Below are 19,708 nucleotides of genomic sequence, written 5' to 3'. Positions count from 1 at the left end.
CCCTCCTTGGTGTTGCATACTGCCACAATTCGATTTCAGTTTAACAAGCAGTATATCGTATACTATATATACTACTTGTTAAATTGAAATAGGACCGTGGAGTACAACATAGATTATTAAAATTGCAGCATTTTACTGGTGTAAATGCTGAATTAAGTTAAAGAAAGAAAAATTCAAAGATAAAAAAGGTTTCTGCACGTCATCTGACAGAAAATGCCAAGACTCCCCCCCCCCCAAACTTACCATTTTATTGTATCATTTAGGATGTGGGACGCTATCCTCCTTTTTAGGGGTATAGAAGGTCATTGCGATTTTACCAGTCATAAACGCATCCATATCAGAGTAGTTAAACATCGAAGCTTAATCCCCTACAAAACGATTTTCATTATGTCCTTCTATCATGTCTATAGCTGCATTGTCAATTATATATATCATCCTGTACATCTCCGTAACACTTGATAAATGCATGCAATTTTACAATCCATGGTTGCTGTGTTGTTGTTTTTTTGTTTTTTGTTTTTGTATTTGTATTCCCACTGGGAGATCAGTGCTCAGATGAAATGAAAATCAGACTAAATGATAACAATAATGATAACTATACACTTGGTCCACATTTTCAAATATTGCCTCTATTTACCCATTCTTTTGTTGAAGTCGCTCCCATTCTTGCTTTATTGTGACGTTGATACAAGCTCACAGCACAAAGATATCGTAAAGAAAAAACAAAACAAACACAGCACTTAGAATTTAGGACTGAAGATCTGTGCCCATTTCGTTCTATAAGTCAACGTCCACTTTGGGTTCAAGTTAAATTCAATGAAGAGATTAATAACGCTTAATAGCGGGAGAGTGAAAGCTTGAAATTAAGACAAACAGATTTTTTTTTTTTTTTTTTTTTGGTCAGAAAGCATTGATATTAGTTATAAGCCTCACATTGAACTGGACAGAATGTTTCGTATTTATTCATCTTGAAATGAAATAAGAAAAAGAAATGCGTTCCAGATTACAATCATCAAAGTAATATGTCATCGTTTTCATATTGCACAGATTTTATTCATCCATATTAAGAAGATGATTATCATGTTATTTATGTACGAAACTATAGGAAACTTGCCAGGGAACTAACGTTTTTTTGTTTTTTTTTTTGCCTCGACCAATTTGCGTTATGATTATATCACTTTTTTCCCCTTTAACTTGTTAAACTCGTCTTGAAATTTCTTGCATTTAGCTTGTCCAACATTTGTTAGGGCATTCTGTTTGACTCTGTGCTTTTTATTTTTGTTTTGATACTAAAGTCAGCTTGTTTAACAAGTAGTGGATTTTCGCTCAAAAAAGCAGAAGGCTCTTTCAAAGTGCAAGGTACCTCTGAACTTTCCTCGCTCGTTAAAGGCGAATAAAACCAAATTTATGTGTGAATTGGGTGAATGCAAAAGTATTAGTTTGGTACCGTCATTGCTGAATAAAAAGATTTACAATATTTTTTTTATGTCAGTGAGACAATGATATATAGAGAAAAATATAAGGAAAGTCAACATATTAGTTTTTCTAGCATAATGAAAGAGCACTTGGCTTACCTCTTTCTGAAGTCTGATTGAACAATATTACCCTTATTTAGCCAATAAGAATATAGTGAAAGAAATTTGTTCTTTTCGTTAAAAAAAAGGATTCTGTGACAATCGTACAAAAATATGTCTTCAATAGGTGTAAAAAAAAAACCACCATATACTGAAAGGGTTATTCACATTCCATATATGTGCGCGGCAAATTTCAGTCTAATTGTGATACCTGAATATCTCCTAAAACCCTTCCAACACTGATACAGTGTATCTGTTCTCCCTTCACAAGTATTCACATTTTTTTTAGTATATATATTTTGATATGAAAGTGATTAAAGGTAAGAGGTATCTTTAAAGGTGACAGTCTCTATATTGACAAAAAACAACAACAACAAAACAAAACAAAATAAAAACTGTACTCTTATCACTTTCAATACATGTACAGGGATTGTTTTTTTCCTCTCTCTCTCTCGGTGAACCAACATGGACCATATACGTCACTTTCACTCCAGCACGGAAACGTAGGTAGTTTCCTTCCTTCCAATCCAAGCCTGTCTACACTTGAAACCTGTCCTATCAGCCAAGGGCGCTCTATCGATTAGTATACCTGCTCTTGTCATGACTGTCGGTAACAAAACTGCATAAAGCAACATTTGCAATATATTACTCAAATTCAGAAGAAGTGAAATAGTGTGCAATATCACAATAGTGTGCAATATCACAATATCACAATATTACGTGCGTACACAGCATATATTTTTGCGTACACATAATCTAGCATATACATAGGGCTCACCTTTATTTATAAAATTTTGAGTGTCTATTAATGATATTCGTCGTACAGTTTCATAGATTCTGTGAGTGTAACATGATCATGTTTGAATGTGTGTCTATGGATAAACTTTGAGATGGTCATGAAATAGTTTTAAAGTATAGTTTCAAGTAGAGAACATTAAATGACGGACTGCTATAGTAAGATGAGTAACGAAATCTGTTATACAAAAATAATTGTAGGTTCGAATGCTAATTTTCAAGAAGGGAAACATTAAGTAGGATTTTACTATACTTTCTCCAGAAATACACTGACGTACCAAACTCACCCTCCCCCCCCCCCCCAAAAAAAAAAAAAAATACACGCTATCGTAGCTGATCAGAATATATACACTGTTTTTTTTTTCTTCACACGTATTAATATGTATAAACAACATTGACAGAGTTAAACATAGAGCTTATTGTATGCATTTTTTTTTTATTTTAGCAAAAGTAATTACAATGCAGAAGGTCGACAAAAAATGTTTGGAAAATTTTACACTCGTTAGTTATTAACTCGTTATAGGTGTCATTTTTGTGTAATACATAATAATTGGATATTGTAAACTCGATCCATTTAGACTTATAGAAGAAACCTTTCCGAATAGCACCATGTATGTAATGAATGTCTTACATCGTACTTTCTTTCGTGTGTGTGTGTGTGTGTGTTTTTTTTTGGATAAAATAATCATATTTTTCGTGAAGCAAACACTCCTTTACTTTATATTTTCATTCCAGTTGTTTATACACTGGTATCTAACTGTAGCGACACTGTTTTCACGTAGAAACTATGGAAGTAGATGAGACGAAATTAGAATATCCTTATTTCATACTTTCCATGGTTGATTGTTTCCACGATTTTTTTTTTCAGACTGTGAAATGTCAATTAATCGCGTTTTTTCAAGTGCCATATATTCAAGTATTTGTAAATCATTTTAGTAACAAAGGATTTTCTACCGATTCATAGAAAAGTTGAATCATGCTCTTCTTCGACGAAATAAAAATGCAGCGTGTGATGGACAAACAGGGTTGTTTTTATTAATGTTCAAATAAAGAAACAAAAGATTCATTATTCTGTGTTTCTCATGACTTATATAGGACTAAAGGTCTCTCTCGCTTTAAATCAAAATGCTTTAAGGCTTTTACATTGCAACATGGGATGAAATGCTGAGGGTGTTTTCTTCCAGAGGGTTCCAGGAAAGATGCTTGTCACGCTAAAATGCAAAGGAAGTTTCATTCCGATGGCATAAACAATGAATTCTAGTCATGCATGATAACACACCAAATCAAAATGTCCCTGCATACTCGCGCCGCGCACCCGCTCTGTGTCCATTTCCGGCTTGGCGCGATCCTTTATAAGTACCTGTTGGAAAGGCTGGTATAGTCAGAACGCCCACAAGGAGTGGGAAGCGGGCAAGTTGATCCAAACTTTCTTTTACTGCTGTCCTGATTCAACGGGCACAAATTAAACACTTGTGCTAGGTGACTCAAATCAACAGGGAGCTTTTGGCGGGCTATGAAAAAGATGAATTCTTTGGCACTTTTCGGAGCTCTTTTCACCTTGGCCGCGCTCGCCTCGCTGGGTTCGTGTCTGCCGCCGGGTATTTCGGATGCCGATTTCCGTGACGATGATGTCGCTATTATTACCAGTGAGTTATGACTTTCTGTTTGTACATGTTACTACATCTGTAGTATGTCATTGCATTTCCTTGTGTGCTATATGTTCCATTTCATGTCAGTGTTCTCCATTTTACATTGTACGTCATTGCACCGAGTTTCATAATACAATGTATCATATTGTATGAAGAGGAGAAAGAGTAAGGATTTGCCTAGACAATATTTTCTATCAGATTCCGTCATATTGTATAGATGCTTTTATGTCACCTCATATTGATTTTTGCTGTACACGGCATTGGGAAGTTGTTCAAAAACCATTGTGCAAAAGTTAAAAGAATGCAGAATAAATGTGCGAGATTGGTGCTTGATGTTGATTGCTATACACAAAAGTGCTCTCTGCTTACCACATTAAACTGGCTCTCTGTTTAAGAAAGAATCAAGCTACAATATTGCATATTTACCTTCAAAATCCTTCATAATCTAGTACCTGCCTATTTAAACCCTTCGATTACTTCTTATTCGGCCAAATACTTACACAAAACACAATATTCTCAGAATATCACTCTATCAATACCTTACCCGAAACCGAATATAAGAAACGTTTCGTACACCGAAAGCTTTCTTTTCAACAAGCAAGATTGAGTAACGTGACTCAAAAATGTTCTACCCCAACATTAGTATAAAACGTTTACCCATGAAGTTCTTGTTTGAAATGACAAGTCATGCGAACGACTATGAATAATTCTTCACTTTCCTCCTTCCTTTTTTTTTCTGCCGGTATGTGAAATATTGACAATATTTTTTGTGTCTCTACTAGGAAATATCAAGATTCAACTCTACCATATTCTCTGTTTCCATCTGTCAATACAAAAAAAAAGTATTACTTTCATACTTTAGTTTGAAATCGTGAAAGCAGCACGACTTAGTTGAAGAAGAAGTCTAAGGCATGTGATATTTGGGGATATGGACTAAGATGATTAAACTATCGATGATTTTATGATACCTATCTGATTTTCGTGCGTAGTTCCACCCATTTATTGATTTTATGTCATATTATGTCTTCAGTTGACTCATGTCCCGCCGTAGTATCTGCTACTGTTCTATGTTCTCTCCTTGATTATGATTTTTGCAAGAAACAGTCATTAACGGTATACTCTGACTTAATGACAAACAACACAATGAACTGCATATTCATTGGAGCAGTTCGGAGTGAGAGCTGATATTATTGTCTCCCTTCCCCCCTCCCCCCCCCCCCTTATAGGGCCGTTTGAAGCCCCCGAGGAAGACCCGGATGCTGAATTGGACGATGGGGACCTGCTGGTCAGAGAAGAGCGAGGAGTCGCCGGATTTTCCTCGGGTTACGGATCCGGCGACTTTGAGTGGGAGTCAGAGCCCGTAATAGAGACACCTGTGCTCACGGTGAGTAGTCAAAGAGATCGCAGAGATCCGTAAGCATGTTTTGGATTCTTCTTTCTCTCTCTTCGTTTTCAAATCATCTCCCCCCCCCCCATCTCTCCTTCTCTTTGATCGCCATCTCTCTCCCTCCCTCTCTTTTTCTATATTATATATATATATATATATATATATATATATATATATACACACATATATTATATATATATATATATATATATCCCTTTTGATGGAGATTGACTCAAATGTAGCTGGTATAAAGATCTATGCTTCTCCATCTATTACTATACTACATCCTCGTCTGCCTATATACCTATCTTCATCCTTTTTCTTCTCTTCCAACAATCCATTCATCACGGTCGCTACTGTCAATATTACCGCTACCAAGCACCATACCGCTTGAAAGAAAAAGAATTGAGAAGAACAGGACGACGACAACGAAAAGAAGAAGAAGAAGAAGAAGAAGAAGAAGAAGAAGAAGAAGAAGAAGTACGGCTCTATGTCTGCTGCCTTCATAGATATCATGGCGTTTGATGCGGCAGCAGTGGGGGCGAGTAGTTATGGTTGTGGTAATAATTAGTCGAACAAAAGTGATCATCACCCCACGTCGCTGTTCACGTTGACCGCTGCAAGGATAAGACTCGCATGTAAATTTATGGCAATTAAATATATAAAAAGGGAAATCTAAGTCAGTCATTATTACAAGCATCTTGCTAAACGAAAACACATGGGTCCGATTTTTAATGTTATCTTTCCAACTAGTTAAAAAGGCCATTATTATTTTGTTTTACCAGTTGGATCTAACAAGTAGTGCTCTCGCATGTGTGCAAGAACGAGATATCGCAGTCAGTGGCGTATCTAGGGGGGGGGGGGGCAAGGGGGGCACGTGCCCCGGGCGCCACTCCTTGGGGGCGCAAAAAAAAAAACGAAAAAAACGAAGAAGAAGAAGAAAAAAAAAGAAGAAAAAACGAAAAGAAGAAAAAGAAAAAAAAAAGAAGAAAAAACGAAAAGAAGAAAAAGAAAAAAAAAAAGAAAAAACTCGCCCGGAAGGGGGGGGGGGGGGGGGAGGGAGAATGGTGGTGGGGGGGGGGGGCAGAAAACCAAATCAAACAAGATAAAAACAAAACATGATGATGACGCGGACAAAATGACAATGTTTATTGTGTTCACACAAAAATTCCATGTTCTGTGAGAGGAAATACGAAAATTTTCGGCTCGCTCGCCAAAATTTATATAAAAAAGAAGGTAAGAACAAAACGTGATGATGACAAAATGACAGTGTCTATTGTGTTCACATATGTCATTTTATACTTAGCAGGCAAAATGTTTCACGGAGCAGCGGCAGCAATTTCTTTCGTTCTGAAGCGATCGCCAATTGGATCAAAAGAAGGCGCCAACGGTTTCGAACATACGGGGGGGGGGGGGTGCGCAAAAAAACCCCCGAATCAAACAAGATAATAACAAAACGTAATGATGACGCGGAATTATACAAATTTCGGCTCACTCGCTCGTACTAATTTAGAGTATTTTTTCAAGTCCTCATTTTGTTGGTGTAAATCGTTATCTATAAGGCCGTCACTATATCTTGATTAGAATTGTAAGATTTAATAAGCAAAAAATGACAAGAGTTTCATGATTTGTAAGCTGAAATACAAAAATTTTCGGCTCTCTCGCTGCGCTCGCTCGCCAAACTTTGTATTTAAAAAAAAGAGAAGAGGAGAAGGGGGGCGCAAAAAAAAAAAATAAAAAAAAGATAAGAAAAAAACGTAATGATGACGCAGAAATATACAAATTTCGGCTCACTCGTTCGTACTAATTTAGAGTATTTTTTTAAGTCCTCAGTTTGTTGCGGTCGTCACTATAATTGTGAGATTTAATAAGTAAATAATGACAAGAATTCCATGTTTTGTAAGCTGAAATACAAAAATTTTCGGCTCGCTCGCTGCGCTCGCTCGCCAAAATTTATATAAAGAAAGATAAGAACAATACGTGGTGATGACGAGGACATATACAAATTTCAGCTCACTCGCGCGCACTAATTTAGAGTATCTTTTTAAAGTCCTCAGTTTTTTTGGTATAAATCGTTATCTATAAGGCCGTCACTATATCTTGATTAGAATTGTAAGATTTGGTAAGCAAAAAATGACAAGAATTCCATGCTTTGTAAGCTGAAATACAAAAATTTTCGGCTCGCTCGCTGCGCTCGCTCGCCAAAATTTATCAAAATTCATTACATTTAAATTACTCTCAAAAGATCCCTTTTAAGTGCTTGAAAAAGCATCATGTGGACTTTGCTTAAAGTCCCTACCGGGATGGGGTTGGGGTTGAACACTTTTTCAGAAATTAGGGGCGCAATTTTCGTGCTTGCCCCGGGCGCCGTTTTCCCTAGATACGCCACTGATCGCAGTAGAGATTTCGCTAATTTCCAGCGCTCCGGAAAGTAACACAAAGTAGGGGGGTGGAGACGGAATTCCTCCAAATTAACAGTGTCACTAATGCATTCCCTTCCAGCTAATTAGCATCTAGGTGTTAATAAATCACTGCTTGTTATTAGTAACCGTTTTGCTGTACAGTTCTTTCCGTCGACACGTTTATCCCGACTTCCAAATCTCAGGATACAGATAGCCCGATATTGGAGCGTGGGAACATGCGACAAAAGGTCTGGACAAACTTTGACGCACGAAAAGGGTCAAACTTCTTTCTTACGTCATACTAGGGCATGGAGCTATGTAGCGCTATGACCATAGACAGTAAGAGGCTTAGTAGACTTGCTAAGGGGGTAAACGCTGCATTTTTTAGTACAAATATCCTACTTGGCACAGATGTTCCCTAGGGCAATTGAAAAATTTTCATTTAAAGAGACACTCTGTATCTATGCAAATAAACAGTAATTTGCATAATTTATGCATAAATACATATAAGAATTATTTAGATATATACGTGCAACCAACAGAAATACCTAATTTGGTAGAAGTATTCTTTGGAGTAAGTGGAAACAAATCCTGCAAAAATTGATTTCATGCCTATGTAAAATTTGCATAATTATGCAAGTTATTGTTCAAAAATCTGCATTTTTGAAGAATTTCCAATCTATTAAGCACTGGATCTTGTAGTACAAAGTTTGAACCTGGGATGGATGTTCCTTGGGTCAAAAGCAAATGAGTCATCTAAAGAGACAAACTGTCTCTATGCAAACAACCTGTTATGTGCATAATATGCGTATCAATACCTACACATAGATAATCAGAACATACAAAAAGCAATAATGTGACAATGTCTAAAATCGTTTGAACTTAATATCCAAAAAGCAAATAGAATAAAACAATATTCTCACAACAACACTTTTCAGTTGTTAAATTGTTTCCATATCATTTAAATAACTTAGGCATTTTATGCATAAATCATGCAAATAAGTATACAGGACGTGAAATTTCGAAACATATTGATCTTTGAAATAATTTTTGCTATCAATTTTCCCTCATTGCATAAATGCTTCGCAGGATGGGAAAAATAGCAATTGACAGTGACACTCTTTAAATATGATTATGCAAATATAACATTAGGGCCTACATATTAACAGATGCAAATCGGAACAATATTGCTTACAAAAAGATTGTTTTTCCCTTGCAAAACAGTACACAACTGAGGTCATGGTTAGAAAATCATTACAAAAAACACTTCCATAGTGAAAGTGTGAGTTCTGATTCTCATTGTATTTTGTAGGCAACCAAGCGAATAACAGGCTTTTTACATCAATCTGATTATAAACTTGTGCAAATTATGTGAATGCAAGGGTATCTGCACACATTAAGAACTTACAAGATTTCTGAAAAAAAAAATCCCTCAGTATACTTTGAGCTGCTATGGCATAGAAACTATGCTCGGAAATTTATACACAATAACATTTTGATAAGGCAATAATTTATGCAAAAATTGTCATGTGAACAATATAGGAGATGTTATACTTTAAGTCAAAAAATCTAAGCCTCTGACTTAAAATCAGTCAATTTCAACAATAAATCAAAGCAGAAATAATATGTTTATAGCCATAAAATAGTATATCAGATGGCCTGTACAATTACTAGGATGTGATTTGTCAACAGATCGTCACATGCTACTGTTTTCAAGGATCGTAAATGTCATATTCTCTCTGGTTGTGTTTGTTTTCCCTTGGGATAATGTAACTCCCTTGCGGTCCAAAGACTGTTATATTCCACCACATACCAGCTAATACCTGTATAGATGATCATGACCTATATGATCTTGAAGCTTTTTCCCAAAAAAAAATAATAATGTTAACTGGTTTTGTGTAAAGATGTCAGAGGTTAAGATTAAATAGAATAATATACACAGGTAAAAATGTAAAAGGTAAGGATGTCAGATGTTATACATGTGTGCATCAAAATTAACTTTCATGCGACCCATACATTAAATGCAATGACTGTGATGACTATACCATGTCACTGAATTCCATGTCCTTTGCTACTTATCAAGAGGAAACAAAAACACTTGAGAGGGGAGGGCTTAACATTTTTTTCGATAATCAACAATGGTATCACTGTCAGGTAGAACATGCACAAATATGTACTAAGTTTCATGATACCTTGATTCACATTCAAGATATGGAAGAAAAAGTGAAATGTAGCACTTTCATCAGAGCTTTGACCTTTTGGCAGGAAATTTCCCAGAGAATCTCCATTAGGTAATACATGTATATATTAAGTTTCAAGAAAAATCGTATAAGCAATGCAAAAATATGAGGGAAATAGAGAAATTTTGAGGGCCCAATTGACCTTGATCTTTGACCCCTGACCTTTGACAATGACCCATAAATTCCCTAGACAATCCCTGCCGGTACCAAGTTCCATGAAGACACCTTTAAACATTTGCGAGATACAGAGAAAAAAAAAAGTAACATTTTAACATTTTCACCGACCTTTGACCTTTGACCACTTGACCTGAAACCCTCTGGAGAATCTTATTTTGGTAGTACATGTATGCAGTCACTAAGTTTCAGAAAAATACCTTCAGGCATTGCATAGATATGGGGGAAATCATGAAATTTTAGTATTGACCCTGAACTTTTTGACCTTTGACCTCTTGCCGATTTTACTTAAAAACTGCTTAATTAATTGCCCATCATACGTCATCCTGGGGACCAAGTTTGGTGAAATTTGCTTAATCCAGTCTTGAGTCTTCGCGTAAACTGATACAATTTCTTAAGTCGACCTTGACCGTTGACTTCTGGTACATTCGGGTATTAATATGCAGAATATGCTAATTAGGTGGTATTTGCATAGAGAAACAGTGTTTTGATATAACAAACCATTTCCTTTTGACTAAAGGATAGGCATCCTACTTTGGTAGATTTTATCATAAAATGCAGTTCTTAGACTGTAAGAAAAACTTTGAAAATAATGTTTTACTTTATTTTCTTAAGTAATTATGTAAATCAGCTGGTAATGATTGTTTAATTATTGAAGATCTTTTCTCATTTTGTTTCATAGAGTGTTTCCAACGGGTTATATCTATCTAGGATGAGATTTAAGGGGGGTTTCATTGTTTACAAATCAATTTGCATAATCATTCGCTTAATTATGCAAATTTTATGTTTATTTACATAGGTATGAAATCAATTTTTGCAGGAATTGTTTCCACATACTCTATAGAACACTTCTACCAAATTAGGTATTTCTGCTGGATGCACATATATTTTTAATAATTTTTTAATGTATTTTTGTATAAATTATGCAAATTAAGGCTTATTTGCATAGATACAGATTGTCTCTTTAGATGAAAAAATTCCAATTGTACCGAGGAACATGTGTGCCAAATAGGACATTTGTACTATAAAATGCAGCGTTCACCCCTATTTTCGCTCTTAGCAAGCCTACTAGCTGTGCAATTCGCCTTCGGATGATTTTCAGACTTTGGTACATTTGAACAACTATAAATTGGTTGCAACTGATTGACAAATTGCCCCACATCGACGTAAATTAGCACTGAATTGATCAGTGTTTTAGTAGTAGCCATGATAAAAAATCATGGGCGTACATACTCGAGCAGGATTCGAACCTACGACCTCCTGATCACCGGACAGGCGTCATCACGTCGATGTGGGGCAATTTGTCAATCAGTTGCAATGAAAACATCTCGACGGAAGAATTTCATGAAATTTGAATAACAAAGCAGTACCCGCTGCATGCTATAAGGATTAGAACCAACACTTGCTGTCGGGCGAAAGCTCGGTGGTCTAGTGGAGATGACGCCTGTCCGGTGATCAGGAGGTCGTAGGTTCGAATCCTGCTCGAGTATGTACGCCCATGATTTTTTTATCATGGCTACTACTAAAACACTGATCAATTCAGTGCTAATTTACGTCGATGTGGGGCAATTTGTCAATCAGTTGCAATGAAAACATCTCGACGGAAGAATTTCATGAAATTTGAATAACAAAGCAGTACCCGCTGCATGCTATAAGGATTAGAACCAACACTTGCTGTCGGGCGAAAGCTCGGTGGTCTAGTGGAGATGACGCCTGTCCGGTGATCAGGAGGTCGTAGGTTCGAATCCTGCTCGAGTATGTACGCCCATGATTTTTTATCATGGCTACTACTAAAACACTGATCAATTCAGTGCTAATTTACGTCGATGTGGGGCAATTTGTCAATCAGTTGCAATGAAAACATCTCGACGGAAGAATTTCATGAAATTTGAATAACAAAGCAGTACCCGCTGCATGCTATAAGGATTAGAACCAACACTTGCTGTCGGGCGAAAGCTCGGTGGTCTAGTGGAGATGACGCCTGTCCGGTGATCAGGAGGTCGTAGGTTCGAATCCTGCTCGAGTATGTACGCCCATGATTTTTTATCATGGCTACTACTAAAACACTGATCAATTCAGTGCTAATTTACGTCGATGTGGGGCAATTTGTCAATCAGTTGCAATGAAAACATCTCGACGGAAGAATTTCATGAAATTTGAATAACAAAGCAGTACCCGCTGCATGCTATAAGGATTAGAACCAACACTTGCTGTCGGGCGAAAGCTCGGTGGTCTAGTGGAGATGACGCCTGTCCGGTGATCAGGAGGTCGTAGGTTCGAATCCTGCTCGAGTATGTACGCCCATGATTTTTTATCATGGCTACTACTAAAACACTGATCAATTCAGTGCTAATTTACGTCGATGTGGGGCAATTTGTCAATCAGTTGCAATGAAAACATCTCGACGGAAGAATTTCATGAAATTTGAATAACAAAGCAGTACCCGCTGCATGCTATAAGGATTAGAACCAACACTTGCTGTCGGGCGAAAGCTCGGTGGTCTAGTGGAGATGACGCCTGTCCGGTGATCAGGAGGTCGTAGGTTCGAATCCTGCTCGAGTATGTACGCCCATGATTTTTTATCATGGCTACTACTAAAACACTGATCAATTCAGTGCTAATTTACGTCGATGTGGGGCAATTTGTCAATCAGTTGCAATGAAAACATCTCGACGGAAGAATTTCATGAAATTTGAATAACAAAGCAGTACCCGCTGCATGCTATAAGGATTAGAACCAACACTTGCTGTCGGGCGAAAGCTCGGTGGTCTAGTGGAGATGACGCCTGTCCGGTGATCAGGAGGTCGTAGGTTCGAATCCTGCTCGAGTATGTACGCCCATGATTTTTTATCATGGCTACTACTAAAACACTGATCAATTCAGTGCTAATTTACGTCGATGTGGGGCAATTTGTCAATCAGTTGCAATGAAAACATCTCGACGGAAGAATTTCATGAAATTTGAATAACAAAGCAGTACCCGCTGCATGCTATAAGGATTAGAACCAACACTTGCTGTCGGGCGAAAGCTCGGTGGTCTAGTGGAGATGACGCCTGTCCGGTGATCAGGAGGTCGTAGGTTCGAATCCTGCTCGAGTATGTACGCCCATGATTTTTTATCATGGCTACTACTAAAACACTGATCAATTCAGTGCTAATTTACGTCGATGTGGGGCAATTTGTCAATCAGTTGCAATGAAAACATCTCGACGGAAGAATTTCATGAAATTTGAATAACAAAGCAGTACCCGCTGCATGCTATAAGGATTAGAACCAACACTTGCTGTCGGGCGAAAGCTCGGTGGTCTAGTGGAGATGACGCCTGTCCGGTGATCAGGAGGTCGTAGGTTCGAATCCTGCTCGAGTATGTACGCCCATGATTTTTTATCATGGCTACTACTAAAACACTGATCAATTCAGTGCTAATTTACGTCGATGTGGGGCAATTTGTCAATCAGTTGCAATGAAAACATCTCGACGGAAGAATTTCATGAAATTTGAATAACAAAGCAGTACCCGCTGCATGCTATAAGGATTAGAACCAACACTTGCTGTCGGGCGAAAGCTCGGTGGTCTAGTGGAGATGACGCCTGTCCGGTGATCAGGAGGTCGTAGGTTCGAATCCTGCTCGAGTATGTACGCCCATGATTTTTTATCATGGCTACTACTAAAACACTGATCAATTCAGTGCTAATTTACGTCGATGTGGGGCAATTTGTCAATCAGTTGCAATGAAAACATCTCGACGGAAGAATTTCATGAAATTTGTATAAATTGGTTATACTGCATGGGTACAGAATTTCATAATTTATAGTGATTGGCATGAGGAATAAGAATGTTTTCAAGATTTATAACAAATCACAGTGAACAAGTATGATGACATGGCAGCCTCACTCTAAGAATGCAGGAGTTGTGGCTCAAGGAAGCAGAACAAAAGAAGATGGCATGCATATATTCTACACAGGTGATGGTATTACATTGCGACGTTTCTGAAATATGTGAGGCTCCTATGTCATCAGCCCTGTTCACAGTGTAATCTGTTTTGGCTTCTTCAGAGTATCGATTTCTCTGCTCGAGGACCACGATAAATTACACAAAATGGAACTGTTGATTTATGTACTCCATAATGTAAAGTTATGAACATCGTCTTGAACGCCCCTTTAACTTTTCTTGAATCGAAGTGCTGTGCCACACCGGGTCGATGCTGGCTTTAATGACAGAGTAGCATGAGACAAAGGACAAGAAGAATTTTCAATAACGTCTAAACTGAAATAAGACTGTCATTGAAAGTGGACAGATTAACACATTTTCGCAAAAATTGATATTGGTGGCAATAACGTACATGTGCATTAGATGAAATGGCTAGTTATGACGTAATTAATGACGTAACATTCACTTTGGTATGTACATAAATTATGTATACACAAAAAGTCAGGATTTCGGTTTATGATTAATTATCTTCGTAACTTCTATCCCTTTCCCCTCAAGAGTCGCCAGGTTTATAATTCTACAGAAAAAAAAAATGATGGGAAGTGTACGATTTATTTGGTGATTTTTTCTGTTTTGCTGTTGTTGTTGTTGTTTTGTTTGTCACTATGGAGCAAGACCAGACGATGACCACACTGGTCGTGATATCATCACTGTATCATAAATTATTCAAGACTCTCTAATTCCTTTAAAAAGAAGGATTTTTATGAACCTTCTGCAAATACCGTGTCTGTGAGATTATGTACAATAATATGCAAAAGAAGCAAAGAAGCAAACTGTAACACTTAGCAACTATTCATAGCGGACACATTACCATTTTTGCGACGGTCTCAAGAAAACGAAAGTTAAGTGCAATTTTGATGATTATTCTCGACAACTTCAGTTTATTTTCATGCGGTACTAAGACATCTACTCTGAAAAAAAAGGCAGTGAAAGTTTTTTTTTTTTTCACTTTGGATTATTCCTTAGTAAATAAATGATTGGCTTTGCCAGAAATATTTTTTTTCTTCTAAATTTAAAGTTAAGGTTTTGATTCCTGACAGATAAAAGAAAAAACAAGCAAACAAACAGGAATTATAATGCTTGTCTGACTGGAGATCATTGCAATTCCTATTATCCGATCTCGAATTTATGACGAATTCTTGCTTGGGTTAAAATCTAGTCTATGTTTTCCCCCTCTTTCTCTTCCCACGTCATTTTACCCGCGTGAAGTTGACGCCCGAGATTCTGAAGATCTCTGTGACGTCATACATCACGGCGCGTTATTCGAGCACGGAATTTCGGAGCAAGCTGAAGAACATGAACAAGAACCACAGTGCAGAGGCCACCTTCACCGTAAAGATACCGGAGGATGCTTTCATTAGCGCCTTCTCCATGTAAGTCCTGGGGGGGGGGGGGGGGGGAGTGTTCCACGAAGATTTTGGTTTTGGTTGAGACGGGATTTCAGGCGTCCACCTATTTTTTTTTTTTTTTTTTTTTTGGGGGGGGGAGATAATAAGGAAAAGTCTCAGAGGAATTCAAAGTTTATTTGATGAAAATTGGTTTTGAAATGGCCGAGATGTCCAAAGACAAAGAGGTCCTAATAAAAGGTGGGACCCATCTTTTATTAGGACCACTTTGTTTTACTCTATTTTCAATGATTATGTAATCCTGTGAAACCCTTTTGTTTGTGCATACAGGTACTGCTTCATCTTCTCAAAGAAACTATTAACCATTTGCAAATTAAAAACAAAACAATTTTAGTGCTTCAAAATAGTTCTAAAAAGTCAGTAAGGGATAGGAACAACTAATGTGTAACAGTTAATCAGTATAACCAATGTTAAGTGTTACATTGTAAATATAGGGCCTATAAAATGTGAACAATAGTCTTATTAAAACCGTTTCTAGAATAAACAGTCTTCAGTTATGGTTTAATGAGAAAATTAGCGATGAAATTGTATCTCTTTATATGTTTGTGGCTTTATTGCGATCTTTTTTTTTTAATGGTAGGATGTTTTGTGATACAACTCTTACAGTATTAATGTATGCATCAAATGTGATAACTGGAGTATTTTTGTAATCAGTGCTTCCAATGGCAGACAGTGGCTTTAAGGTAGAACATTGCCAGGGGTCGCGGAAAGTTTGTTTGTCTGTTTGTCTGTTTTTGTATTTGTTGTTTGTTTGTTTGTTTGTATTTTTTGGCGTATTTTGTGGGACTGATGGGCAGGTAGGGGAGGTCAAAGGTGAATGGTATACGTACGCGATGACGGGAAGAATCTCCGAAGGAACCTTTAGAAAATCATCGGTTGTGTTAAGATTGTTGTTGTTGTTTTAATCTTCCCAGTTTTGGGGAATAAGCAGCTCCTTACCCCCCCCCCCCCCTCCGCCCCATTCCGCGTCCCCTCTATATTCTGACGTGATCTCTCCACGTCCCTTCACCATACAGGACGATAGATGGCGTGGTCTACCACTCTGAGGTGAAGCCGAAGGAAGTGGCGCAGAAGGAGTACAACGAGGCCAAGGCCAGGGGTCAAACAGCAGGTCAAGTAAAACAGAGGTAAGTCATAGGAGCCGGAAGAAATATTTGACATTGTCTCTAGAATTTCCTGCAAGTCGGAAATCGATGAATCATCTATGATAGAAAATCATTTCATTTAAATCATGGACAGATCAGAAAAACTGTGGGATCAGGGGCCCGTTTCATAAAACTTGTCATCAGTGACAACTGTCATATTTCTATGACAAATTTGCTCTCAGCCAATCAGCTGCAAGGATTTCAGTAGTTTGTCACATCTATGACAACTTGTCATTGATGACAAGTTTTATGAAACAGGCCCCAGGATGATCAATGTTATTTTTACCGGGCTATTTCCACTTGTTTGTTTTGTATGTAGATTTATGTCTTCTGTTTTGACGGAAGGAAAGTTCCCGAAGAGGTCATGACCTCTCTAGCACTACACACAAATTTTGAGAAAATACATCGATATGTCTTCTGAATGTGTGTGTGTGTGTGCACAAAAGTGTAACATGCATGGAAATGGCAATATTTTGATAACCAAACTAGTGAGGCGAGTCTTCTTGGGCCGAGAGGTCAGGTATTTTCTTGTACTTACTTTCTGTTTAGAGTCCATAGATATTGAACATATTTAGTAAACTCTAAAAAAGAAAGGTTTAATTTCTTTCACAGTCTATTCTTGTGTATGTCAAATAATGAATATAGTACTTGCATAATCTCGAAATATAGGCCCTATGTAAAAGCGCATGGAGATGCTTAAGCCAAAGATCAGAGTACCTCTGCCTTCGGAATAAAATGAGGGCTCCTCACACATTTAGAGCGTCCACGGTTAGACTGCTGCGATACTCAGCATTCACAAATTGTGTTGGTAAACATGGCAAGCGATTTGTAATTGACAGCATTGCATTTCCTGTATACGTGCTAGAGGTCATGTCTATACTGCACGCGACCATGCAGTGAAATGAAAAGAATAACTCCGCCTGCAGATGCCAATAGACTTTGAATAACCACAAACAATATTGTCTATGATATAGCACACACAGACACAGACACGCACAAGCGTTATACAGTTAAACTAGCCTTAGCAGCGACTTTTCTACGTAGCAGTCACCTGCCTTATGCGGTCGCTGAACACCCCCCCCCCCCGAGAATATCTCGAAAGCGGCCACCAATTTTGTTTCCCGCGATGAATTTTGATTTGTTTGTTAAACGCCACAGATCCATATATGTATAGCAGCAGCTTAACCGTTAATTCAGAGCGTTTTTCTGCTTTGCATCTGTACCGGTCATTGCTAAATTGAAGACAGCTTAGCGATAGCTAAGCTTGTTTGCCGGTTCACATGCTACTAGGGTAACAATTCGATATATTTTTAACGGCACTGTAATGCATTAAACTATACTGTACGCATGCCTACACATATTATAGGCACACAGAAATGCTTCACAACGATAATGAATTTTTATACTTGCGAGCAATACACACAAAATGACGGATAACCTGTCTACAGCGGCCACCTGTCTGTAACTGCCACACTGTTTATCTCCCTCTGGTGGCTGCTTACAGGTTCGACTGTATATAGATGTATAATATTCCTAGTAAAAGAGAAAGATGGATGACATAATTCTCTATGCTTTCTTTTCCTCTGTCTGCTTGTTTGATGTTACATAATGATAACGGTGTCGATTATGAATTAGCTCTTCAGACTCGACCAAGTTCACTGTGTCCGTGGCAGTGTCGGCCCGCACGTCTGTTGTCTTCAACGTCACTTACCAGCAGCTGCTAAAGAGGAAAAATGGCTTGTTCCAACATCGAATCCATATTCAGCCAGACCAGGTAATATCTACCAATAATGCCACACTCATAAACCACTATAGTAAATAGATAGCGCCCGACAAAATGCTTCATGTGCTGAAGTGGAGTATAGCGAAAACCGCAAATATCACGATAACAATAGGGATTAATAACATCTAGCAATTTACTAGTACATTTTGTTATATATATATATCATATACATTATCCATAAAATCTGCCATTAACTTGACAAAGCCCTATGGTCGAAAATTCGTTAAAACGTCTTTCACGGAGTTTCCTAGGAGATATCTCGCTGAGCGATAAAATAATGTTTGCGAACGTAGTGAATTTTAGCGAATTTTAGGTTTTAGGTTCAGGGTTCGTAAACATTATATTGTAATCAAATTCGCAAACAGTTTTCTTTGTCGCAAAGAAATTGTGAACATGACAGAAAGATATTATTCAGAGGGGAAGGTTTAGGTATGAGTTTTTTTCAATTTGTCTCCCTCTACAAATAAAATTTGGTAAGATCGCAACTGCTGATCTGTAAATTAACAAACATGTCGGAAAACGGGGGGGGGGGGGGGGGGGAGACAAATTGAACAAACTCATACCTGAATTCTGAATATGTTCAAAATTTCTTTGCGACAAATTGCGACATGGGAAACTGTTTGCGAGTTTGACTTCAACTGTTAACAACCTTGATTGCAACTTTTTTACGAGTCCTAGACGAAACCTAAAATTCGCTACGTTCGCAAACATTCGCCGCTCAGTGAAATACCCCCTGTAATCATTACCGTTGTGTACCAAAGTCTTCTCAGACTGCGAGCAGAAACCCTTTGCTGTTATTTATGTGCATATGTTTATGTATTGTATATGTATATGTATATGTATATGCATATTTATATGTATAATATACATGTGTATATAAATATAGAGAGAGAGAGAAAGAGAGAGAGAGAGAAATTCATATGTATATACACTGTATTAGAATATAATCATGATTATGCACTAGTATAGTACATAACGTATATCATGTGTGTGTGTATGTGAGTGTGTTATATGAGGAAAGAGAAAAATGGTGCATGTCTCTTTGAAATTTTACTCCTTTCACTGAACATGTTTTGTTTGAAAAAAAGTGCGCGAGATGAAAAATTCGTCTCCACCGGAATCGTCAGGAATGCGCTCATTAATTCGAAAGAAAATGTGATGAAA

General features: G+C 37.6%; 1 protein-coding gene across 1 annotated transcript in view; it reads left to right on the top strand.

Annotated features, from left to right (window-relative positions):
* The first annotated feature begins 5,330 nt into the window (after positions 1–5,330).
* Positions 5,331–19,708, top strand: part of LOC140241966 (inter-alpha-trypsin inhibitor heavy chain H3-like) — a 30,641-nt gene continuing 16,263 nt past the window's right edge. Inside the window, 4 exon segments of the mRNA XM_072321714.1 lie at positions 5,331–5,402; positions 15,420–15,583; positions 16,633–16,743; positions 18,397–18,535. Coding sequence (XP_072177815.1) covers positions 15,507–15,583; positions 16,633–16,743; positions 18,397–18,535 — 327 coding nt within the window. The 5' untranslated portion in view covers positions 5,331–5,402; positions 15,420–15,506.

This window comes from Diadema setosum, chromosome 2 (assembly GCF_964275005.1).
Source record: "Diadema setosum chromosome 2, eeDiaSeto1, whole genome shotgun sequence".
Taxonomy (NCBI): Eukaryota; Metazoa; Echinodermata; class Echinoidea; order Diadematoida; family Diadematidae; genus Diadema; species Diadema setosum.
This window is presented reverse-complemented; position numbering and strand designations above follow the sequence as displayed.